The sequence below is a fragment of the Struthio camelus genome, chromosome Z, assembly GCF_040807025.1.
Source record: "Struthio camelus isolate bStrCam1 chromosome Z, bStrCam1.hap1, whole genome shotgun sequence".
In the NCBI taxonomy this organism is placed as follows: Eukaryota; Metazoa; Chordata; class Aves; order Struthioniformes; family Struthionidae; genus Struthio; species Struthio camelus.
The window spans coordinates 33,375,850-33,402,095 of NC_090982.1; the positions used below are offsets into that span (position 1 = coordinate 33,375,850).

The following is a 26,246-nucleotide window of genomic DNA, read 5'->3' on the forward strand; positions in this document are numbered from 1 at the left end:
TGTATTCAAAGACTGTTGGTTAAACAGTCATGTGATGATGACAAATTCTAAGCTCTCATTAAATAGCTTAGCCTGAAATGTATATACAAACATATAGACAATTCTGGGAAGCAAGAGAAGAAGTGAAAAGAAGTTATTTGCCCGCCTGCTTATTATTGGAGCAAGCTCAGTCCCCTTGAGCAAGGCACTGGTGCTCTCAAATGTCTGCATTGTGTCATAGGTTCTGCAAACTGAAGCAAAAGGCACTGAACTGCCCATACTCATGCCTCGATAGCCTTCTTGCAGACTGAAAGTTTAGTGCTTAGTCGCCGCATGCACAGTGCCTCTGCCTACCAAAAGCCCTGCCTTTGCATGCTTCAACTCAGTCCGCTCAAAGTGGGCTCTTCCTCCCGCAGCCTCCAGTTTCAGCTCTGAACTTTCACTGCTGAGTTAAGGCTTCCCGGTTTCCTTTGATGAGATGCCCTTCTAAAGGCATCTCATCAAGGAGTCTGAAGCATTCTGTTTTCCCCTGCTTCTTCCAACCATCCTTTAAGCCAAAAAATATTGATTTTTTTTTTGAGCAATGATAGCGTGTCCTCATTCCCTGGCTCTGTGCGTTTGCCAGCCTCCTGTCAGGAGGAGGCTGTCAAGAAAAAACGATCAATTAATGCACTGCAGATGCCTGGGCTTTACCCCGCCGCTGCGTTTGCTGGCCCCGTCGCCTTTAGCGAGTGCAGTAAGCCGGGGAGCCGCGGCAGCCCCAGGCCGAGGGGCGGTGGGGAGAGCTGGTGAATAATTCACGGTCTCATGGATAATTAATCAGCCCGCACTCCGGCGGCTCGCGCGGCGGCCCGCGCCGGTCCGCGGGCCATTATTGAATATGCGCGGAGCCGCGCGCTAATTGGCTACCGCCCTCAGCTCAGGGGCGGGGCGGAGACCAGCGCTGGGATTGGTTGTCCGCGCCGGCCATTGTTTAGCATTGGTCGCCGCGCGTTGGTGGTGGGTGGTGCCGGTAGCGTTGATAGGCGGTGGCTTCGGGCGGCGGGGAGCTGCCGCGCGCCCATTGGCTACCGAGTCTCGAAAGGGGGCGAGGGGAGCGGCGATGGCGCGGCGGTCTGGGCGGCGGTCTGGGCGGCGCTGAGCCGGGGGCGGCGCTGAGCCGGGGGCGGGGCGGCGCGGCGCCCGCCCGCCCGCCCGCTCCCGCGCGCCCCCTCCCCGCGGTGCGGGTTGGTTTAGCCCTGCGCAGTGGCAACGCCGGGAGCCGCCGCAGCGCCGGGAGCCCCGGGGGGCGGCCGCGGCGATGATGAAGGGGGCGGTGGGCAGCCCGGTGGCCGCCGTCATGCAGGAGAGCTTCGGCTGTGCTGTCGCCAATCGCTTCTACCAGCTGCTGGACGACGAGTCCGACCCCTTCGACATCCTACGCGAGGCCGAGCGCCGCCAGCAGCAGCGCAAGAAACGCGATGAGGCGGCGGCGGCAGTGGCGGCCGCCGCCAGGAGAGCCGGCCCCAGCGGCAGGCCCGGCGCCGCCAAGAGGGAGTCCCAGAAGGAGCGCAAGCAGCCCGACAGCCCCCCCGCGCCCGGGGCGCCGCCGCAGCCCGGTACGGCGGCCCCGCGCCGGGGGAGGGGGCGGGCTGCGGCGGCCGTTAGGCTGTTGGATGGCCGTTGGGCGGCCGTTGGGCTCCGCGGCCCGCTGGCGCCGCGGGACGAGGCTGGAGCCCGGGGAGCACCTAGTCAGGTTCACTCCGCTGCGTTGTTTATTTTTTCTTTTTCCAGGGAGATTTTTTTTTTTAAGGGGGTTGAAGGCTTTTTTTTTTTTTTTTGGGGGGGGGGGGAGGAGGCGGAGGTGAGTGTCTCGTTCAGGCATTGAGACAGCGGAGCGGATGATCCCGCCGGCCTCGCTAGTAAATTTAGCTTCTTGCTTTCGAGAATCAGATCGGCGTTTCTGTTACGGTGCAGGGCGGAGAGTGAGCTGGGGAAATGGCTGAGTCCACTGAGTTGTAGGAATGTGCTAAGTTTGCTCCTTTCTGGAAAAGGTAGTGCACCTACCAATAATGCTTAGGAGTTACTCTTATAACTCCATTTCGTTATCCTCAAGTAAAAGCTCCTGCTCTTCTAGCTACTTGGGAGTTGCAAATCTGGAGAGAGGTGTGTGTGGGTGTGCTTTCGTTATTTTCAGGTGAGCCTCTTTCTGTGTCTCCCCTTACTCCCCTTTTTATTTTTTGTTTTGTTTTGTGATGGAGCTCACTGTTCTAAGACCCTGATCTGATGAGGAATGAGCAGTGTTCCTATAATTTTCTGAAGATTGAAAGCCTTTATATTTGGACTTACGGGACTGAAAAGCCCCAGGATTTTCTGTTGTAAATGCACACCTGAAAGTCCGCTTGAGGAAGCAAGTGATAGTCAAAGTGTTACTCTGGGTAACTGTGCTTCAGCATGCTGTTCAGGTTCAGTCTTACAGAGTTTTGATGGACCCAGAAGGCTTTAAGGGGGAAACAGGCCTTTGGATGTTGAAATTAAAACTTCAGGAATAATCCTAAGAGATAAATGGAAAAACATTTTGCCATGTTGGTACTAGCTCTTCTACCATGGCATCTATTGTTTAACTGCTATTGTAGCATCCCTCTTGGTATGTTTCAACATTTGGCACTTTGGCCATCTCCCTTCAGTGATCTGAAGCGTCTAGCATGGCTTTCTTGGTATCTTTGTGACCTCGGTACCTTTCTAGCACCTCAGGCTCTCTGATGGAGTGGAGTCTCTACTCAGTTTGTCTTATGCTTGCATTGATGTCAGAATTTTTTAATTAAAGCTCTATATTTTGTAGCTGAATTCTTTAGCATAATGTTCAGGAGTGGTCTAATTTGCTTGTCAACTGCTGGGTTTTGATGCTTGAAGCCAGCTTTGTTATGGTAAGTCTGACCATTCTACTTTTATATTAAAACGTCTAGATGAATCATCTTAGCAGCTGGATGTTCTGCTGGGCTATATCTTGCATGTGTAGGGTTTGAGTGTTTGTGTTTTGTTGGGTTTTTGGTTGTTTTTTAGCTCCCCTTTGGCTATTCCATTTATTAAAAAAAAACTGGTGTTTGAGCTTCTGGTTACTGGATCTGACACAAAATCTGAAGTAGTATATAAAAGCTTGCTGATGACTGCCTAATGTTGAGAAACTTAGCACAGAAGACTACTTTTCTCCCTCTTGAATTCATGTAAATTTCCATTCTCTTGCTACATAGAATTGCAATGAGACTAAGAGCACTAGGCTTTCATTTCCTCCTACAGTATTAAGTATAGAATTGCTCAGTGCAGCAGCTCCTGTTGGGTTCACAGTAACAACTGAATCATGTATTTTAGTGCTCTACACAAAGGAGGATGCTCCATAGGCATATGCTCTTCACATCATCATTATTGCTTCGTTAAGGCATTGCCAGTGCTACCAATTCCATTGTTTATACTTAAACGTTTTTGCTACCCAAAAAACAATTATTTATCTTGTGGATCAGAGACTCTTCAATGCCAAATATGCACTCATTAATGGCCATCTTTGTAAAGGGTGATCTTACAAGTAGTCATTTCCAAACAGTTGTCTAAATCTATCATCTTTTGAGATTCCTATGTTACTTTTAGATCTCTGTTTGGAAGACCATTATTGACATTAACCTTTAAGGCTTCTTTGCTTTGAGTATGGATATAAGGCAAAGAAGGCTATTCAGCGAACAGCAAATCTCAAGTTTGATTTGAAAGCTCTAGAGCAAGTAGTGGCTGTTACTAGTAGCCTGCTGGACCATGCAAGTAGGTGAAGAACTTCTTTTACCTCCTACTTGTCCGTAGACCCCTTTAGCATGTAGGTTGTGGGCACAATTCTGTGTAAAAAGTGTCTTCAGTGTCTTCAGTAACTCTGTGGACTATCTTTGACTACTCTCTGTTATAGTGATGTTAAGAAACCCAGTTTCTCCATGTAGAGGCATCAGGTATGTGCACCTTGTTCTCATTTCCTGCTAATTTAGAATGAGAGAAAGAATGCTGGTTTATAGGAGGCTTTAGGAAAGTGAATGAGCATCTAGTTTAAGGAGAGCTGACATTTGCTCTGAAAAATACTACACTTCCTTCTTCAAAGAGACTCTCCCAGATTTTGTATGCTCCTGTGTTTGTATCTTGGGCTTGTTGTGAAGTAAGGACTGTAACTGTATAGTCCTCAGGCTGATAAACTAGGGCAGAGAGTTGAGACTTGGGCCTGCCTGTGTGCTCGTGCTCTTGATGTGCTCTCTCTGCAGTCCCAACTGCTCTTTCAGGACTCGCTTACTGAGATAACGCTATCTGGCTTAGGGCACATTCAGCAATAGCATAGCTGAGGAATGTAAAGCAAGTGATGGGTGGAGGAGAAAAAAAAAAGGTTTTTGGAAGGGCAAAAAGGCATTTTATTTGGGTTACATAGCACTGAGAAATCCAGTTTACAGGATTCAACCTGAGAACTTCTGGATACAATGAAACACTCCGGTGACTGTCAGGTTAGTGGGTGAGAATGAGTAACCAATCAGCAAATTCCTCTCACCAGTTGAACTTGGCCACTAAGCTTCTAATGATGGCCATGTCACTGGAAGAGTGGCCCTTTGTTTGAGGAATAAATAATATTCGTTAAATTGACTAAACCTGTAAAACTAGATGAACTGAAAGATTTTGTTTGTTTCTTGTCTCTTTCATTATTTTTTTTAAAGCTGTCAGATTTAGAGTGGAACTCTCTCTAATTTCATTTTACTAATTAGGAATTGAATGCCATAAAGTAATCCCTAGATTCATCTGAAAAACTGAAGCAGATGCTAGTTTTGTGATTGATAAAATTCAGTCTATACTGTAATACTTTATCCAGTTACTGGAATATGTTTCTTGTCTGGACTGCAAAAATGTTGGTAAAAGTTTATTTTGCTTCTTTATTATTGTATCATAACAATAATAAAGATAAATTTCTTGAACCTACTAAATCTGAATAAAATAGTCTTTACTTAAGACCTGAACCGAGCCTAAACCTTCTGTATGATTTCAAACTTCTAATAAATGTAAGGCTTTGAAGTACTCAGATCTTTTTTCTTTAGTATTACATTTTGATGTTAAAATGGGAGATGTCTTTACAAAACATTGTAAGTCAATATCTTCATTTTTATTTGGTTCATGACTGCCATTTCCAGAAGAGTTTTTACTTTGAACAGCCCTCTAAAGTTGACTTTACCAGGTAATTCAGTACTTAAAGTTTTTGAATTCAAACTGTTGTGAATTGATGGAATCATAAGGGTTTTTTTTGTTTTTGTTTTTTGCAAAATCCTTATCCTTTTTAAAGAATCTTAAAAAAAAAAAATCCTTATTTCATAGTCTACCAAATATATTAAACCTACTTTTTGGCCCTAATGACTTATATTTATTTCTCTTTTTTACTGACATTCTCATTTTGTCATCCTTAAACTGTGCACTGAGGCTTAGGGTAAAGGTCTTTTGTAGGTATTACAGCTCTTGTAATTGCATCCCTTAATGTTAACTCAGTTCACTCTTAGCAAACAGCATTTGCCATCTCTTTATTGAAAAAGCCCAGTTGCAGAGCTTGCATTCTTTACCAGTCCAGGCAAATTAAATTTGTTGAGTATGCAGTAATAAGCTCTGTTCAGTGGAAATCTCTAAACCTTTGTTAATACCTCTGAACGATTTTCTTCTTTCATGTCCTTTTGACAAATCATGTAACATTTAGATGTATTTTCTGAGTATTATCTAACTGCATTTTTAGCTACTGTTTCAGGTCAATGTGATGTGGAACGTTTCTGAGGAATGTTAAGTTACACTGTCTGCAGTTCCCATGTTCTTTAAATAATTCAAGTATCATTCTTTCAGCAACTTAGTCATAAAGAGTGTCCAGAAGAAAGCTGCATAGGCAGTTCTGTAGATGAGCGCCGGCACACATGGAACAACATATTACAAAGTAGAGTCTAGCTCCATTTAGCTGTCTTTGATGTGTTGCATGAAATAGCTGAAGCCTGTTTTTCATATTTTAAGAGACAGTAGTATTAATCTGCAAATCACTTAATTAGCCATGACCATGTTTTAGTTCGCAAAATTAAATGCTTGAAGGTTACGATTAAAATCATGTGGACCTACACATAGGCAGAGGGGAAGAACTGAGGTTGTCCATGTAGTCATAAATCTGCTATATTCTAATCCTCAAATAAGTACATGAGGGTGAGAACTATTTTTTAAGATTTAAAATTATGCAATTTTGAAGAAAGATCTGTTGTCCATATATATATTACTGTGTTACCGAGATGCCAATGAAGTACCATCTTTCCATAGAGCCTTGATTAATGACAGGTATCCTTGAGTTAGTGTCACTTCTCCACTTGCTACTATTCCAGACCCACCAGGGCAGTATTTCTGTTTCTGTTCTTGTTTTCTCTTCAGAACTCCCATTAAGTTGTTTCTTGAGGCAAAGACTTCTTCATTTAAAATGAGCTGTTAAGCTGAAAGCTGAGGGATGAAGGGCTTTGGTCTCTTAGAGTAAGTGAAAAGGCAGATTTGATTTTTAGGACCAATGAAAGTGCTGCTGTTAGGTTTGTTTGGTTATCTACAGGGCATTTGAAACTTGTATGGAAATGAAAAATTTAAAACCCAATGTGAATTCTTTGTTTTGTGTTTATGTGGGTGGTAAATCTGCAAAAAGATCTATAGAAGGGATAAATAATAAATGACCAGTGAGATTTGCTGTTACAAGGTTATTTAGCTCATTAAATTAAAATAGCCAAGAGCTGCACAGTGATGTCACAATATATGTTGTGAATGAGCTGTAAAATGACAAATGAAATTCAGTATTAGTAAATATAAAGTAGTATGTGTGGGAGAATGTACATGAAGGTGTGGGAGCAACGTTGCTATATGTACTGTGAAATGTTATATGTACTGTGAAAGTTCTCTTTTTTCCTGAACTACAGTGGTATGAATTACAGTGGTTAGGACTGATAGTATTAGAAGAGCAGGTCTATTTCCAGTACAGTCTAAAAGTTAAACAACGTTAGGAATTACTGAAACAGCAGTAGCAAGGAAAACAGAAAAAGAATTCTTATGACTTTGAGTGAATCTGGTGTTTTCACGTCTTGAAGAGTGTGTACTCTTTGGGTGCTTCGAAAAGATGTTAAAACTAGAAAAAGTACACAAATGAATGACAAGTGTGATCAAAGTTGTAGAATCATTTATTTATTGGAAGAAGTTAAACTGACGCTCTTCTGCAGACTTGTGTGAGGGTACAATAGAAGTGTATATAGAACTACAGGTGGGCCTTGGAGAAGACTGAAGGTTTATTCACTGTTTATTGTTATATGGAAATAAAGGGATATCATTTCAGACAGATTTTGTAAATTAAGGAGAAGGAGTGCTTTTTCTATAGAGTGTAACTGACTTGTGTCAATCATTGCTATAGGACAATGTTGATGACAAAAGTATGTGTCTGTTCAGAGAGAAATCCCAGTAAAGATATGTCAGTCCATCTGTGCATCTGTCCCTCCATAAAGTAATGCTTGCAGCCTTTGGTTTAAAAAAAAAAAAAGTGTAGATTGCCAGAAATTGGAAAGTGTTTTGCCATTGTTTTGTTCTTTCTCTACTTTTATTTTGCTATAAAATATGTAAATCTTTAGTCTGGTCTGCTATGGTTGCTCTAACATTCACCTTAAATGACTCACAACAGTCAGGGTACCTTTGTTCTGTTCCTGTGTACGTTATGTAGGTCAAACATAAATAACTCTTAGTTTGGTACTTCCCCATTTCAGGCTGTGTCTGTGGAAATGAAGTATTGATGCAATTTTCTAACTAGGTTTGAATATCAACTTTTTAGTGGGACAGGCTGAACTCAAACTTATGAGAATCCATAAAACACTCTGGTAGAGCATTGTCAGCTAGATTTGGGATCTGAATACAAGATATAGGTATTCTTTTCAGCAGTAATCTTCAGCCCATGAGTTGCATACAAACTGCCACTATTACCTGCCATGCTCCTTGGATAAGGGAGTGGAGGGGGAGGAGCCAGAACAAGGTTTCAGCTATAGCTTGTAGTGACTGATAGCAGCTGCAAGTTGGGCTCTTTGCTGTTTGGCTGGTGGAAAACAGTGAGCCTGCTGCTGATTTACTCCGTTTTCTCTTTGGAGGAAAAAAAAAAAAAAAAAGAGAGCGAGCTTTTTTCAGCAGGGACCAGTGAGTAACCCACAAAAACTAGAAAAACGTTTCTTCCACAGCTAAAAGTCTACTTATTTGAAGACAGGTGATATAGATAGAGAAACTCTAGGTGAAACCTAGACAAAAAGACTCAAAAAACAGCTAGAATTTGCTGAGTTGTATTAAATCCTTTTGCTAATACATAGATGTCTAGTGGCAAGGAAGTAGACAATGCAAGTTCTTAGAAAAAGCATTTCTGCTTTTCCAGTTGAGAATTTGGTGGAACAGACTTCTTAAAAACACTGTCTAGAAAGTGCTACAGGAAAAGCTAAAATACTACGGATAGTGAAGTATTACTGTGATGAAGTGAAAACTAAATATTTTAGCCCTGTAGGACGCCATTTTGGCAATAGTTGATTAAAAACTTTTTTTATGTCACTAACTAACAATGTCTACTTCTAGTACCTGGTAATTTTACTATTTGCAGGTGTCAGTTTGTCTATGGCTCAGCTGTCTGCTCGAAAAAAAGCTGGGTTTGTTGAAACTTTAAGCATCAGAATTTGTCTGATTCATCAGTTGAGAAAGTGAAGTAACAGGCAACTCAGCTGATAGACTAGAGCGGTACAGTAACCTCCCAGGAGAGTAGTGGTGAGGTGAGGAAGGGTGATCTCTTCAGCTTAATAGTGATGCAGCTGTAAGACATGTGACAAACCTCTTAAATATAGAGGCTGAGCTTGGTAACTAGAGAAGAGCAATCTTCAGTTTTCCATCATGGTGATTGTAAGACCTCAGGTAGATGATCCACAAAACTCTTGGGCTATTTCACAGTACTGAAGAAAGCCTGTCGACTGTTCTAAATATGTAAACAAATCGACAAAATTGGAGTACACTAGAAGTAATTAATGAAGGTTCAAGGCTTAGCTCAGTTCTTTCATTGTAAATGAAAGCCATCCACTGAACAGCAGCGCTATTCAAGACTGCCCTTTTTTTTTTTTTTTTTAATTCTCCCCTCACCCCTGCTAAAGGGTGGGTGGCCCTTCAGCTACTTAAAAATGGGTCTGCATTGTGACAGGCATATGGCAGTGAATTAAAAATGAATAGATCATGCTGTCACCGCTGCCAAAACTTAGTTTGCTTTGCCCTTATATGCTGAGCTGAAAATTGTGTTGGATTTGTACTGATTCACAAGCAGGTCACAAATTTCTGCCCTGCTGTTTGTCAGAGAGGTGTGGTTGCTACAACTGTACAATTTAATCTACTGTTGCGCATCTGGCAATCTCCTTTAAAAAATGTTTTCATATGGGCTATAAGTATCTCAATTAACCTTTTTGGTGTTTAAAATTCATCTGTAGTCTGCAACGATTACAGCAATCTGTTAGAATCAAAGTGAAATAGCCTTATGTTGAAATCAATAGAGCTAACCGCTTTGTCTAGCACAGTCAGTGCTAGTGAAATGTGCTACACTGGCATGTATAGTAAGAAACCTTTTTTATTTTTATATTTTTTGGTACTTCTAAGGGGTAGTGGCTAAAAGAACCCGTAATCATCTATCTAAAATTATTTTTGCATCCTCATTATTTTGGCGTTGCTTTACTACTACAAGGAGTTCTCTAAATTTTTGGTTGCAACTGAGATTAATGTTAAATATGCAGCGAAAGTGATGTCTGACTACTGCATTCTTGTTAAGTTAATCTATTTGGAACAACTGATGTTTCTGATAGGCAGTGAGAGGCTCAAAAAAAAATAATGCAAGTTATTTATTGTTGTTATAGTTCCTTATTCAGATCCATAAGGTATCAAAAATGAGATCAAAAGGAATCTCTACTGGCTGCGCATAGCAAGATTCCTGATTTGAAGTAACACTGATATAATAGGTGGTACAATTGGAATGTGCATGTGTTGGACACCTTTTCCAGGACTGCAGTAAGCTTACATACATTTGAATTACTTTGTTTTGTATTATTTATAATTTTGCTTTTTATTAAAGCATTCTAACTTGAAAAGCTTAATCTGAGGCTAATTTCAAAGTGGTCCTTTATTTAGATTTACATCTTAATTTTTGAGAGGCAAATACAGTTGCTGTTGTGTGAGGAATGAGGAACTCTACATAGTACGTTCTGACCATTATGTCTTCTCAAGGTTTAAAGTGGTTTGCAATTTAAAGAACCCCAAACTAGGGTTGCCCCTGCAATGCAAATCAAACTGTCTTCTACATACAAATATAGCTGTCCTTACTGCATAACAAAAAGCTTTATTTACCACCATTGAATGGATAGTTCTCCAAAGTTTTCATTTTAAAGGTTAGGTTAGACCTTTATGCTTGCCATCTGTTTGAACAGAAGACTTTTTTTCTCCTTACAGAGCTGTGAATTCATCTACATCTTAATATTGTGACATAGAGTAGGTTTTTTCCTTCCTATATGCTAGAAACTGAGGCGCAGTAGCCAGGACTGTCATGCATCCACTAACTTGAATTCAGAAGCTTCCTCAGTATTGCAGAGGTATTCCTTGAGGAGTGAGAGCTCAGTTTTGTTGAGCCGAGATCAGAGTTTCTTTTTCTGCAGTTCCTTGCCTGATTCGCTTAAACCTACAACTTCTGCAACCAATAGTGTAAGTATAGGAGTCTAACAGATGAAAGGCTTACTTGCTTTCAGAGAACTTATTCTAAATGGAGAAGGAAGTGTACAATCAACTTTATTCTTGTGCTAGATGTACATGTGTTGAATGGATAACATTAATTTGTTCTGTTTTTCTAACATGCAGTTTCCTCTTCCCCCCTCTTCAACCTCTTCTTCAACCACAGCAAAAGCCAAACAAAAGAAAAAAACAAAAATGCTTAAATTTCCTCTTGGGTTACGTTGGTATTCTAGAATTAATTATTAGTGTTGAAGCCTTTGTGCTTACTGTATGGGTTTCTACTATTTAAACTCAGTGACTCACAGTGTTAGTAACTGGTTCCCTTCTCCATAGAGCAGTGAGAGAAGGAGGTTACCCCTTTTTTGTTGGATTTCATAAGCTGTGAGCTTCAAGTAGAGAAGCATAGGCTCAGCTTCTAAACGCTGAGCAGGAAGTGTGTTGTCTGATGATCAAGACCTAATGCCTATCTGTAACTACCCTCATCTTTCCCTTGCTCTTCTCTCTCTCTCTCATTGCTCCTGCAACAGTCTTGCAGTTCGTGTCTTCCAGCCAAGTTTCTCTGTTTTGTTCTGTTGTATGTAAGTGAGCTCTTTGAGACAACATAGGAGAAGCAGTTTTTGTTCTCCACTTCTATATCTGTGAGCAAAGTGAGATTTTCCTCTAGCCTCATGTTTTTTTTGGAAATGGTTGAACTGTGTCTACACCAGCTGAATTTCTGCCTGAGGCAGGTTCATCAATACAGAAGGGAAAGTAAGTAACTATCTTTAAAACAGATAGTTTGTGTGTCTGTGGCAACAACAACTGTATGCTTCTAATGTTTTGGTGAACTCAAGATTGCAGAGGGTAAAGGAGAAGACTTAAAATATAGTCAACTCACTTCAGTCAGTAGTTTAACTGCAATTCAGTCGATTAATGTGGATTACTTTAAAACATTAGTAATTTGTGTGTGTATGTGCAGGCCAGAAGCGAGCTCCTAAACGGGGAGAACAGCAAGGATGGAATGACAACAGGGGAGCAGAAGTAAAACAAGACAAATCTGAATGGAGACCCTCTTTCAGGGAATACCGTTCCTACGAAACTGAAAGACAAGCGGAATTCACAGTAGAAAAGTATGTATCATCTAAGGAGGTGTAAGGTGCCTCATAGAGAGTCTGCATAGAGGGGGGATGGGAAAGACGTTGAACTTCTTGAATAGATTTAGTAAGCAGAGATGACTTGAGGGCATAGTTGCATTATTAGTGAATAGATCCGATGTGCGATTACTGGGGCAGTTCACATCTGTCAGAGCTGTAACTTTAGCTTCCCTGCAGATTGATTTGGAGCTGCTTTTAATTTTGTGTTACGTTTGTAACACTTAACAAAAGTAATAACATCTGGAAACTTAACCCTTAGTCTTTAGCACAAATATTCTATTTCTGAATTCCCATAACTCCCAAGTTCTGCAGCACGTGTGGTGCAGATTCACGTTGGAATAGATTTTAGAGTTCAAACTCAAAATACACATTTGTCATCTGCCTACTGCTTGAACAATGAAAGCATGTCCATTTTACTTTCTCTGTAGGTAACAAAATAATTCCGTCTCAACTCTTAATACTTAAGAGCGTGACTTTTCTTGCCATCACAAAATTTGGCATCTTAAAATATCAGACCTTGTTAGTAGTTGCACGTAAATACGGGTTTGAATAGTGGGATTTTTGCCTAGTAAAGTCATCAAAAATATGACACTTTTAAAATGTCTTTTTTTAATATTTTCACTGTTTTCAATAAACAACTGAAGTTCCTATTGGTGTTATACGTAACAGTTCCCTCAGTGTTCACTTTATGCCCATTTCTAATGACAAAACTACAACACAAATCTGACTAGAAAACTTCTTTTTAGACCAATTGAAAGATTTGACCGTGAAAGACCAGTAAGAGGACGTGGAGGAGGAAGAGGTGGAACGCGGGGTAGAGGAAGAGGTGGTGGAATAAACAGAAGTTTTGATGGCTTTGACCAAAGAGGAAAACGGGAATTTGAAAGACAAAGTGGGAGTGATAAAACGTAAGTGTTTTCATGCGTTCGTTCCTATGCAGTGTACAAGTAAACAGTACACTCAGCACTTTAGTAGTATCTCTGAGTGTTCTGGCTCTGTCTTCTATACCCAAGTGAGTTGCCAAAAAGTCAGTATTGGCTTAATTTGAGGCTCTAATGGAAGAAAGAAGCTATTAAACTTAAAAAAACGCTGTTTCTCTCTTTAGAGGAGTGAGAGCAGACGACAAAAGGGGTGGAAGTGGAGCTCGCAACTGGGGAACAGTTAAAGATGATATGAGGTACAATATATACTTGTGCCCACCATAGATCATCATTTTCTGTGGAGTGGATATGTTCGTGGTTTCAAAGTTTCATGGGTATTTTAAGCTTTATTCCTCTTACTTTTTATTAATTGTTGTGATGAGCGTAGTTTTACAGTTTTCTGAACTTTCTCCTTCTTTGTGCTGGTGAGATGAAACGTAGCCGAAAGCATGGTGACATTCCTTGAATTAGGCTATGCCAAAATCTTCCTGACTGAGGCCAAGAAGTCACTTAACTAGAATAAATTACGACCCTTCCCCCTCCTCCAAATATTCATGTAGGTGGAACTGTGGTATCTATTGACATTGCTCCAATTCCAGTTAAGAACTGAAACCTTGTCAGTGGGCATAAGATCCATTCCCTTTTTCTCAAATCTTATGTAGCACGTCTAAGTTGTAGATGGAAAAGCTGTGATGCAATTCAAAGTAGTTCTGGAGATAATATTTAACTGATTATGCTACTGAAATACATTACAAAGCATGTAAGAATCAGTGACAGAATTTGAAAGCTTATTATTGGTCAAATAGATTTTAAAAAGCCCCTCAATTCTTTATTTTTCTTACTGGCTTCTATTTGAGTTTGCAAAAAAACTCACTAGAAATCAGTTTTCTTCCATTCTTTGCACCTCAGAATATACTTTCAAAAGTTACTTTAAAGTAACTTCTTTTGGCTAAAGAAACTTTTCACAAGCCAGTTTTGATGAAGCTTAACTTTCTAAATGAAAGTTCTCTGTGGACAGAGAAAAGTCAGCTTCCAGCTTCCAGCAAAGATCTTTGGCCGCGTATACATTCATTTACAAAATCCTGCTTAGAAATATGATTTTGTGTTATAACTTAGTAACGTGACTTCAGGCAATCAAACAAGGCAATATTTGTCAATGTATGCTAGATTTCTTAAGATTTTCTGGCATAAAAGTTTCCTCCCCTAAAAGAATTTTTAGGCTAATAGTTTTGGTTTTTGATATTCCAAATTCTTCTGAAAGTTGCAAGTTCTTCTGAAAGTTTCAAAATGGGAATCGGCTATGCAAATACAATAACACAAAGAATCTAACCAATAGCACAGAAGTAGCTTGTGTAAATATACTTTTTAGGAAGTGTAAAGGAAGGTTTACACAAGGAAGATTGTGTAAACTTTACATAGAGTTCAAGAAAGTTAAGATTCCTTATTTTCCCTCCCTACTTAAAAGTTTTAGTTCAGTAGCATCAGCCTCATGGCTTATGAGATTGCAATGTCTTCTTGTATAACGTGATGAATCTGATAGAAGTGACGTTAATTGGGATTGTCTAAACAGTTCTAAAGAGTCTTTGTTGTGCTTTGATTGTGCTTAATGATGCATTGAAGCTAAAACATATTAACTTTATGAAGTGTTTGCTTATTGGTGTAATGAAAATAAGTACTTTATTGCTCTTATTTGACAGTGAACTAATGTCAGTGTTACAGAAAATATATCAGCTTCAACATCAAGTATGAATTTTTCTGTTTTAATAGTTGAAAATAAAATATAAAAAAACAAAAGTCATTTTACTGTAATCAAGCATTGCCATTAGTTTTCATCATTGGAATATACTGTCTTCATGCATGCTTTTCACTTCTTTTGGGGGGAATAAAAGTACATAGAAATAGAGTTTTTCTAACACTTCTCATTTTTAGTCACTCATCTAGTCATTTAATAGACCCAGTTCCTTCTTATAACCCCAGAATTTTATCCCCCTCCCCTCCCCATCCCAAGAAATTATGCCTGGAGAAAGTGATGTATAGATCTGTAAGTTTGTTTTTCCCCAATGTTACCCATGAAGACTTCTTTTTTTTGTTGTTCTTTATTGTTTTAGTGAGATGGAACAGACTGCTCCAGTGGAAGAGACTGCAGAAACAGCTGAGCAGCCAGGGGCACCTGAAGGAGAACCTCTGAACAAGTATAGTCTGACTAAAATATTTTCTTTCTAAATGCAAAGGAAAAAAAAAAACCTGTTACTGATATTCTTGACCTGTGTTGAAAGGTACACTTCTTGAAGTCTGAACTAGGAATTTTTGTTAGTGCAAATACTTAAAAATAGACAAACTTTCTCTATATTTCTGTATTACTCAACAAAATGAGTCTCTAATTCTAAAGCATTTACATGCTACCCTAATAATAACACAGAAACTTAAAGTGTTGATACTCTTTTATGTGCAGAAGGTCTAGCTTAATTTAGACAACTGCAAGTTGCATTTGATTGATCAGTGATGCTTATGTTCCTAAGGTTTGATTATGACTACTGGGGGGCCTGCATATTGTCTGTTACCTGTTTAATCTGTGTAATTTATAAAAGCTGTCTTGCTTTTCTTAAGGTGCCCTAAAAGAAAAAGGTATTCAGGGTACCTGTGCAATCATAAAAACATTTAAAATACACTAACATAAATTCTCAAGGCAGTAATTGGTGAATTACTAATCTGTTATTCATGAGTGCCTTCTGTGGAGCTTAAAAACTAACTGGAAATGGTTTTGTGGTGAGCCTTAAAATCATAGGAAATGAGAGAGAAATCTGCCCCTCCTCTTCTGGCATTCATTGTTATCAGTGATCAGATGAGATAATTTACTTCAGATGAAATAAGCATTTTACCTTAAGAAAAAGTAACTGGACAATTCTGTCCAGTAAGAGACTTTAAAGAACAAGTTAATTGCTTATAATGAATGTCCCTTAAACAGTGAAGGAAGGTGAAATATGTTAGCTTTCTCTTTGGCTGTTTCAGGGACTTCTCCTCCAACCCCCTAATTGTGAAGCTGTGCTTATTGGTTGCCTTGGTTCATTTTTAATTCAAAAGTTATAGCACTTAGAAGCATACAAAACCTTTTTTATGTTCAAACTGTACAACTCCCTAAAAGATTACGTTGATCTAACTTTGACTTTTTTATTTGAGACTATTCTTATTAACTTACAGCTGAAAGTTATTATACATGGGGGAGATATCTGTCTTTGGAATGGAATGAAGGGTATTGCATTTGCAGAACTGTTTAGCTTGAATGAGATGGGTAGTGTAGATAATCTGTCAAAATTGCTCTGTATTGGTTAACTTAGCCAAATATTAAAATAGCTCCTCAGCTTTTTTAAAAAAAAATTATGATGTCATTATTCATTTCAGAGAGCTGTATCAGTTTCCACTTCATGGTAGCTGAAATCATACCCAGCAATTCAAGCTCTTTGCAAACGTGTCCTGACATCAGTTCCATGTGGAACATAGGATCTGAGAAGTATACTTAGTACCAAAGGCATCTAGCAGAATCTGCCAGTTGGCTTTAGTTCCTTTTACTTTCTCAAAGGTCACTAGGTATTTAGACAGACAGTGAGCTGTGCTGAATGAATATTCCTTTTTATGTTTTTAAAAAAAGCTTATTATAGAAATAGTCCACTGAAATCTGTAGGAGTCAAAAATGCAAGTAACCTACATGGTGCAAACTTCTGTGTAGTATTTTAGTGCTGTAAATATCCTGAAGAATCTCAAATCTGTATACAAAATAAGTGCAAATTTTATATACTTCATTGCAGTTGCTTCTGGGGTTAGTGTCAGCTTGATGACTGTGTACTTTAAAGAGAGGATTTTGTGCTGACTAGTGCCTATATAATTAGGGATGGTTGTACGGAATACTCTGTAACAAGCTGGAACTAAGTTTTTTTCTGTTTGGTTGGTTTTTTTATTCTGTTAATACTTAAAGGCAGAAGCTGGTGGAATACAGTTTTCAGGCATGATATGCTTAAAAAGGAATTTTAAAGTCTTATCCATTTAAGTTGCCCCTGCTCTCCAGAGTTGTTGTCTTCTGGCAGGTAGCGTACCACCAAAAGTTTCTAGCTGGGCTACTTCCTGTTCTCTCTACAGCCTCAAGAGTATGTGTGTGTGGTGTTTTTTTTGTTGTTGTTTTTTGTTGCTTGTTTTGTTTTTAAGCTGCTGCTAGGATTATTCTCATTTTGACTATTCTTCTATTCTTAAAGGCAGCAACTCCAGGGAGTGTTTCTCTTCTACTGCTTAGTTGTAGTTGTGTGCTTGTATTGAGATAAGAGATGAAAAACTTATTTTTTTCCACTGCGTATATGTTTTTGTTTTTTTCTTCTCCCTCTTATAACTGCATCTGTTTTTAAAAAGAAATTAGGAGTAGTCTCTTGGACTGTGTGGAGCTACTGTATAGCTTTCCTGTGTTGTACTGGCTAGCTTCAAAGTGCAACTCTACAAAGATATCGGGAAACTTCTATAAGCTACTGGCTCTTGCCTTTAGGACTGTGTCCGCGTTGCCGTTCTTGAACTTCCACTTGCAAAGTGACGCCGGGCAACAGTTTATTCTATCCTTGCATAATGTAAACAAAGTTATCACTTCCAAGATCTTCAGATTCTCTTGACTCTTCAGCAACATCTCTTTGCTGTTTGTAGCATCTCAAACTGCATACTTTTTTTTTCTGCAAGTAATAAGTATAAAGTAATACTAGTTCAGATGTCCTCACAGCTGCTTGAGTTTCTGTTGGACTTGTCTTCATAAATAGGTTTGTGTTGCCTGGTACTTCAAATGAATAGATTCCCTCCTCCACAGTGTGACAGGGTCTAATCAATTTCTTATCAAAGGTATTTGCGGAGTTAGTATTTACTCTGTGGGGTTTTTTTTCCATCTCTTGACACAGGTGCTTGCTTCTTTTTAGTGGATCTATGTATTCTTCATGAAGGTCATTTAATAGGAGGCTTTCAAAGTCTATCTTCAAATTTGCTGACATATTTACCTGTCTATTGCCTTTGTAAAAGTGATATAAGGCTATCATTATGCTGGACCAAATCTTTAAGTATTTGGCTCTGTTTTTCATCTGTAGTTAGCTTGTACTGTTGTAGCGTGATCTTATTTTACCTTATGTAACTTTGGAGTTTCTTAAACTAGTAGTTTAAGCCACGGTTAAGAGCCATGGCTTCTGTAAATGATATGTAATGGGAAAGATTCATGTAATAGCAAATTCATATTCAGCTTTCATCAAGAAAGCATTGTGCAGCTAAGTGATGGAAAAATCTGATCAGAAAAAAACGCAGTATCAGTACTTTTAATGTCATGAATATAACTAGCTGAACAGCTGAACTGAATGCCATTCTTTCGGTCCTCATTTCTGTACATTACTATGTTCGTGTGGAACGATTCCTGGAAGAAAGATATGCATAGTAAACAATGCATAGTTTAAGGATTATAGTCATCCATTAAAAACACTGAAGCAGTGGGAACCATTACTAAAAACTCCCAGTTTGACGTTTTGGTATATATTTGCATTGTGAATACAATTTCCGCATGTCCAGAGGCCATGCTTAGATATTTGGCACTATTTCGTAAACGTGATTGTTGGTGTGCCAAAGAGCAGGTCAACTTGATTGATGAAAATGTACAACTAGCAGCTACTAAAATTGAGTAGGGTTAGAGGATGGAAAGTAACTCACAGAGTGCACTTCTAGGCAGATTCTATGCCCAAAATACCTTGCTATAATCAGGTCTCTATCCAAAATGTGATACACAAGTTCCCATTGCTGTGTCTTGCTAGAGGGAGATGTTTCCCCTTGGATGCTCAGTCTTGTAAAACAAATTTCTTCTGCTAATAACCTAGCAGTTGAAACCATCCTTTCAAGTAAAAATAAAATCATACTTTCAAGTTGAGAAACCAGAAATTTGCAATGTAGGCTCTGCAGCGTTTCCTTTGCAACAGGAATTTTTTTTTTTTGGTAAACATATACTTGTTTAAATAACACTTGTTATGGCTACATAGTAAAATGTCTTCTGTTGTACTATGATCGTAGGAAACTAGGCCTGAAAGGGGTCCTCCTGACCCAGGGCAGGACCAGCTATACCTGTACCACTCTTAATTCCTGTCCTCTAGTGATAGTTTTCAGTGTCCCTTGATGACCTTTCTGATGTTTGCCTATGCTTTAGCATCAGAAACTACTGTGGTGGTGTTTCTTTTCCCCTCCCCTCTCCCAAATATGTTAATCACCATGGATATACAAAATAGATTTTTGTCTTTTTAGCAATACGTGTGTTTTCCTCCTCAGCTCCTCCTCAAAGACTTTCCTTATAGGACATGTATTTTAAACCTCATATCTGTCTTGTTGTTCTCTTCTGGACTGTCTTAACGGTTCCCACTTGGCACTGGCTGGAATACGTTACTCAGCTGAGGTGTTGTGGCGTAATCCTTCCACTCTACTAGGCAATGAAGCCTGTTCCGAACAAAGGTCCTGTTGAGGCATGTCCTTATAATGTTACACTGTTTCAAAAAGGGCAAGTGCTGTTGATTTTAAAGTACAGTTTGACTAAGTTACCTGCAATAATGGTTTGGGGGTGCATAAGGGGGTTCCTTCAGAGGTTCTACCTTGCTAATGGTTCTTCATTCTGTGTTTAGGCAGCTGATACTTTTGCCCAAGTATTTCTGCTTGTCCTTGGGCCTTGCATCCTGTTTTTATTATTTTTAACTACTTATTTGGGCTCTTCAGGATCTCATAACACTCAGTCAGTGCTTTAGTGTTCTTCAATACATGCACTATTGCCCTTTCCTTTCCTGAGTTTTGTACTATAGAAAATGTAGTGAACATATTACCTATTACGCTGCGAATACTGAACAGAGCTGATCTTAAAGCTCTGCTCAGATACCCATTTTTCTTATGTAATTTTAGAAATTGATAGCTACTTCCCATTCTGTGTTGCAGCGAGGTTTGTATCTTCCTACAGCGCTCATCAAGGGCTGAAACTGTCTCCCTAACATGATGAGAATTTCATGGGAGACAAGCTCAAAAGCCTTCCTAAAGTTCAGATATCTAACTTACTGATTTTTCTCTTGTCAGAGTGGCTGTTGCTTTGTTTTTAGGTAAAAGTTAGACTGATTTGATAAAACCACTTTTTATTAGGGTAGGGTTTTTTTGGATGCTTGTGAATAACTTTGTTTTTTCTAACAAATATTCCCATAACTGAAGCTTTAGATAACTGGCCTAAAACTATCTGGTTTCTTCCTCTTCAGAATGACAAATTGAAGTGTTTGAGGTGCAAGCATTTCTTAATGTTCTTGCATATGGAACAGGATCTGTTGGTCTCCTTCTGAAAGTAGTTGTGTCTTTCACCAGTATCCTTTTCATTTAACTCAGTAAATGAGTTAATCTTTTTTCCTGATAGTCCTTGTAATGATATAGGGTCAGATCTTCTTAGTCAGCATGGAATTACAAACTGTTTACCAATTGTCTTAATTTTCAATTTTTTTACACTTGAAACTTTCTAAATAACAGGGTTTGAAGACATGCTGGAGGGTAGACATATAGTACAGGGCTTGCATATTTTTGACTTACGCCTTTGTAATGAAGTTTACTTTAAAATGTGTTCTGAATTAGACGAAAGCTAAAGCTCTGTTACTGTTCAGTTCAGTTCTGTGCTTTTGCCTGTCATACACTAGGTGCTTCAGGAAAATGATATGACCATCAGATAATAAGATGATTCTCTGCGAGATCAATTAGGGAAAGGGAATAAGCCTGTTCTTACATAGGCTAGTTCTAAATGTACAGACCATTCTTCCCAACAAATGAGTATGTTCTACTAGAGTGCTTGTACAACTTCAAAGACAAAATACACAGTTCACTGACTGTTACTTGTCTCTACATCTTTCCATGATGAAAACTAATTTCCAACTTGCATCTAGTTAGCTGCATATTTACACTGGAAAAATCTACTCTTTAAGATATGGCAGAGGAAAACTTGAACTCTGATCCTGCTGGAGAAATAAATTGGGAAAAACAGTGTTAGTGAAACACTTAGCCATCTTCAATTGTTATGCTTGGCAACAATAGTTGGGGGTGGGAGAAGGGAGAAACAGTTTCTCAAGTATCTGGGACTAATCCCTGCAAGGCTTCCTGTAGTTCATGGTATCTGATTTTGTTCTGCAACAAGAAGCAAATGTGATGATGACATGAGTTGTAATGTCTGCATCTGGCCCTGTTTAGTATGGAATAGCTTTCTGCAAGTATCCTTAAAAGGTTCACCTGTAGCTACTGGTCCTGGGCAAGATAATGATGGTCAGCATCAGAAAATGGTAGGAGGAAAGATTTTTAGTCTCATCCCATGTATCTCTGAACACAGACATACAACCAGTTTTTTTTTAACTGGTGAAAAAAATCCAAAGCAGAATCTGACATGCTCCTTATGTTTTCTTAGAACATGTCAGTGTTATTGCATTTTGTGTGACAAATTTGAACTTGGACCAGGGTTAATCTGTCTGTTTTTGGCAGGTGGTAAATACTATCTCCTTGCACTCCACTGCATCTGACAAAAGACATGAAAGAATCTTGTGAAGTTCGTGAAGGACCTACTAATAATGATCTAGAAGTTTCCATATATGGCTAGACCTTTTTAGAGGACTGAAAGTTGTACTGAAACATGACTCCATCTCATATTGTCATGCTGCAGTCATTAAAACCTTGCAACTGGGTGTTTTAACCTGCTTGTGCCTGCATATATATATATATATATATATATATATATACACACATGTGTGTGTGTGTGTATAAATAAATATATATATATATATGGGTTGTTGGTGTTTTTTGTTTGTTTTTTTTAGTATGGCTGCATTGCTAGGAGTAGATCCACTGACAAAACAGTAGGGTTGAGAATATGCCAGATCGAAAGACAGTTTTTGTCCAGAATCCAGAGTGCTTGAACTTATGATATGACTGGAAAAATGCCAGAACTTATTACAGTAGATTGGAGACAGCATTTGTTCATGAGATTAGTTTCAAGCAGGCCATAAGTATATTTCCTACTTATAAAACTCACACCTCAAGTTAGTGTGGGGAATAAATAAAACTGGAGATAGGATAGCAGTTTAAGAAGCATTCCAAATGTTGTATTAAGTATCCTTTCTTTAGAGACTAGTGTTCTTGTTCATCTGGGCATGTTGCAAGCTAATGGTTTTTACTTTACAACTATAAACCTTTAGAGTTGCTGAAGGGGATCCAATGGAAGAAGTAGTTCAAGAAATGACGTTAGATGAGTGGAAAAATCTTCAGCAACAGAATCGACCAAAGCCTGAATTCAACATCCGGAAGCCAGAATCCACTGTTCCTTCCAAAGCAGTGGTGATTCACAAGTCAAAATATAGCGATGATGTAAGCATTGCCTCAGGAATTCTGTAAGCTCTGCTTTATGCCCAGGGTTAGGAAACTGTCTTCACTTTTTCTACTAGTTTTAGTATAATCTGAGCAGACTAGAAATCAGCATTCAAGCTTTGTTATTGCAGTCATATATGTGCCCACAAACTTGCCTTAGTTACCACCTATTCATTTTTCTTCTCTCAAATATTGCCCCTATTTTTTGTGCAAATATGTAATATATCAAATAATAGTTATCTCAATTTGTTCTACCTTATAGTTCAGGCTTAGCAATATAAAATTTATGTCCTTGGCTGCTGCCACCTGTGTAGATCTCTGGTAACATCACTGGAGAGAAACTTGGTTTAATAAATACTTCTTATATTCTAACTTTGAATCATGTTTAGCATACTTGCCAGTATACACTTGCACATATATATTGAGAACTCTGATTTTTTTCATCTATTCGTCTGGATGCTAAGTATCCTTTTCCTCAGCTGTGTTGGATCCTAGCTTTCATTGTACACTTGGAGTGTATGATTTTTTTTTTTTTCAGTTTTAGGGTCCTGCTTCTTAGATGTAACTCTGGAGAGCTTGTTCCACAGGCATGTGCTTTTTTTCCTCCCTCCTCTCCCAAACTCTTGTTCCACCGTATTGCTGGTACTGACATTTCAGGGAGGAATTGTAGTTTATAGATGTAATTGGGAAGTGCTGGGGAGAGGGGGGAGGATTTACTCATAGTTTATTGCTTACTTAGATTTTAAGTTTTAGGGGTCACAGAAGTATTTGCATCTAGTCATAGCCTACCATGATGGAATTTTGATCCTTGGTTAAGGTCTGTGTGCATGTGTGCAATATATATTTTATCCTTTGTGTAGTTCAAATATTAACAGTCACACTCTACAGCTTTTTTTATAAGCCTTAATCACTTTTGATCAGAGTCTGTCCCTTGAAGCGCTCAAATACTGAAGTTACCTGTGTCCTTTTTAGCATGGCTTTTGATGGTCACAATTGCCATCACCCCATATCCCTTATCCCTTTACCAAGAAAAAAAAATCATGAATAGCTTTCACAGGCTCTGAAAGTGTATGCAAGGGTCTGAAAAATGCATGCCAACTTATTCTTTTTTGCTTCTAAACTTTCTTCCTTGGCAATATCAAGGGACCCTATTGAAATGAACTTAGAACAGGAGGTATAGGAATTGCATAACATGGACAAGTCAGATCACTGTATTAGACAGTTTATAAAATTACTGATTCATCAGTGCCTGGGATGAGTTTACATATATATTGGCATATTACCTCAATGCAGTGATGAGAAATAGTCTTATATCCACTAGCTCCTGTGGATGCACAGATTAAAAGCAGCAATAATCTCATAGCTACAAAGAAGTAGAGTAACAACAGATCAATTAATAGCTAAATGTAGCTACTGTGCTTTAGTGTGGCTTTTTAACCGTTACTTTGGGAGCATGGTAGAAATAAGAATTCTCTAGTCCCTTAGAAAACCTATAGATTGCTGAAAACTTTTTCATTATTATGGAGCTAATATAGAAGACTTTGTACTCAGGACTGTTTGAGCCAACAAAGTAGCAGCCCAGGCATCTGGGAAACTGATCGTCTTGCTTCTGTTCACATCCTGTGTAAGTTAAGGTCTGTCTCCTATTCCAGATATCATCTTGACTAATCTGCTGCTTAGTTTGCAACACAAACTTTGGGGAGGGAGAAAGGTTGTATGTGGAAGTTCTAGGCTTTAACCAGATATTCTTTTTAGTTGCAAAAAGAAGACTTTGAAGATGATTCTCATGTCTTTCGAAGAGCAGTGAATGATATAACCTCTCAACTGGATATTAATTTTGGGAGTCTCCCTCGCCCTGGCCGTGGATCAAGAGGAGCACGAGGTGGTCGGGGTCGTGGCAGACGAGCTGAGGAGACGGGGCCTCGGCCAGAAGTAGCGGTAATGGTGGTTTTGTTGTTGTTTTACTGCTTTTATTTTTTTAGGGGATTATAAATTTCATTAGTCACAGGAGAATTATTTCTTATTCCCACCTCACAATACGTTAGCCTGGTTATACTGAGTTTCTGACCCATACTGAGTTACTTTAAAATTAAATTCCAGTTCAGCTTAGATAAGTAACACATAACTTTCAAAGGTCAGATTACTATTTACTCTAACAGTAACTAGAGGAAGGGATGCAATAAAGACTTGTTTCTGCAGTGAGTTTTTGTATCAATAGGGAAGTAATTAAAATGACTAAAGGCTTGTATGTTGTACAAGAAATATCACTATAGTACTTTGATAACTGAGAGTGAAGTCAATGAATCTGGGACCTGATAGATGAAAACACAGGAGGTTAACAAGTATTTACTAAGCCAAAGACTATTAGATTGATTCCATGAAAATGATTTGACTTAAACAAAAAAATTTCCCTTGGCTTTTTCCTCCTAAGAGGAACAAGATCTGAAAGTGCTTGGCCATTTAAAAAACAATGTCTTTATTCTTCACGGTAATGCAAGGTCTCAATTTACTTTTGTCTGGCATGAGAAAAATACTTGCTTTAATTAAAAGTTTGGAACTTGAAGAATGGTATGGCATGATTTGATGCAGTTTGCTTTGTCTGAATGAGCGAGACCCTTTTAAGGTATCAGCACAGATTTTAAAACTGCAATCTAAATATATGCAGTAGCCTTAGAATGTAAAAAGCTAATAATGCACATTACGAAAAACCAGGGTTATGGGTGAGATTGAAAGGCTGACTTGCTTTGATTTTTTTTTTTTTTCACTTCAGCATTGCAGATCTTGTAGTCTGACTCAGGCAGCATTAGAAACATGTTCACACCATAACAGTAGTGGTAGTCTTAACTTTCGAGATAAATATTTAGTATTTCTGTGAAAGTGAGGGATATACATCTTTAATTCAGATGACTAGAGGAATAGAACTCTCCCAAGGAGCGCAAAAAAAAAAAGCTGCCAGATGCTTTTGTGATGCATACAATTTTTATAAACAATCCTTTCTCACTTTATAGGTGCAAATTGTTGCTCCAAATCCAGATGACCCTGAGGATTTTCCTGCTTTAGCTTGAAGGAACTATCGTGAATGATGGTATCTCGAAGTAGCTTTGATGTAGCTGTGAAGAGACCAATTTTATGTTGCTGTGGAAAAAGAAAGTCTGAGTCTACAGGAAAAACTGATTTTGTTTTTTTCTTCTTGATGTGAAATGATTGCACCCCTTTGCTATTGGAGGGGGGTTCTGGAGATACCAGTAGACTGGGATTCTGTCACAGGTTCCGATGTCTGCTTCTGTTTATGGAAACTGTGTGAAGGCATCTGGTACTTTACTACAAGGATTTAAGTGAAGTTCAAGAGTACAGTGGTTAAAAAGTTTATATAGCAATTATATCAAGTATTCCAGGACAGCACAATGAAACATAAGCTGTACAACATGATCTGCAATTGGGACTCTAGCAAATCACTGTAGACACCTGAAAGTTGCTTTCTGTATTTCTTTGAGTGAAATGTACCTTTGCATATCTTACGCAGTTACAAATTGCAATTCTTTGGAGGCTGGCAAATAAAGGAAAGTGCTCATTGGTTTGGGTTTGAGGTGTTATTTTCACAAGTCAGAGTAGCAGACTGAAGCTTTTGCTGTTTGGCTGTAGTCCAAAAAAATTAAACAGCAAATGTTGCTCACCCAAAACAGTGAACATCTCTCTAGATAGGAGTGATCTTAAAACTAAGACAGTGCAGGCACTTTCAACTGATAGCAGACTATCACAATCCTTGCTTCAGTAACAAGCAATTACTGCTTGTTACTGCAACTACTTTCAAGATGTTGAATAATTTTGATCTAAAGACAGAACCAAACTGCTAAGGAAGCTTTCTCTTTTAGCATGTAGTTGCTCCTGCTAAAAACATCTCTTGTTTTATCAAGAAGTTTGTGTAACATTGAGGATGGAATAGAATGGTCCTTTTCTTGCAGCTTTAACATGATTTCCTACCTTGAGCCAGATA

The 26,246-nt window shown here is 38.8% G+C and overlaps 1 protein-coding gene across 4 annotated transcripts; it reads left to right on the forward strand.

The window, feature by feature from the left end:
• The first annotated feature begins 1,135 nt into the window (after nt 1–1,135).
• Nucleotides 1,136–25,826, forward strand: HABP4 (hyaluronan binding protein 4). Of its 4 annotated transcripts, XM_068928170.1 has the most exons (9): nt 2,847–2,885; nt 11,496–11,538; nt 11,747–11,897; nt 12,668–12,829; nt 13,027–13,098; nt 14,950–15,033; nt 22,084–22,252; nt 24,008–24,190; nt 25,261–25,826. In XM_068928170.1, the coding sequence occupies exons 1-9, from the start codon at nt 2,862–2,864 to the stop codon at nt 25,315–25,317; spliced, it is 945 nt and encodes a 314-aa protein (XP_068784271.1). In that variant the 5' UTR covers nt 2,847–2,861; the 3' UTR covers nt 25,318–25,826. The 4 variants fall into 4 exon arrangements, with proteins under 4 accessions (XP_068784270.1, XP_068784269.1, XP_068784271.1 ...); XM_068928168.1 differs by lacking the exons at nt 2,847–2,885; nt 11,496–11,538 and adding an exon at nt 1,146–1,577; XM_009681887.2 differs by lacking the exon at nt 2,847–2,885 and having other exon boundaries at nt 11,038–11,538.
• The last annotated feature ends 420 nt before the right edge of the window (nt 25,827–26,246 follow it).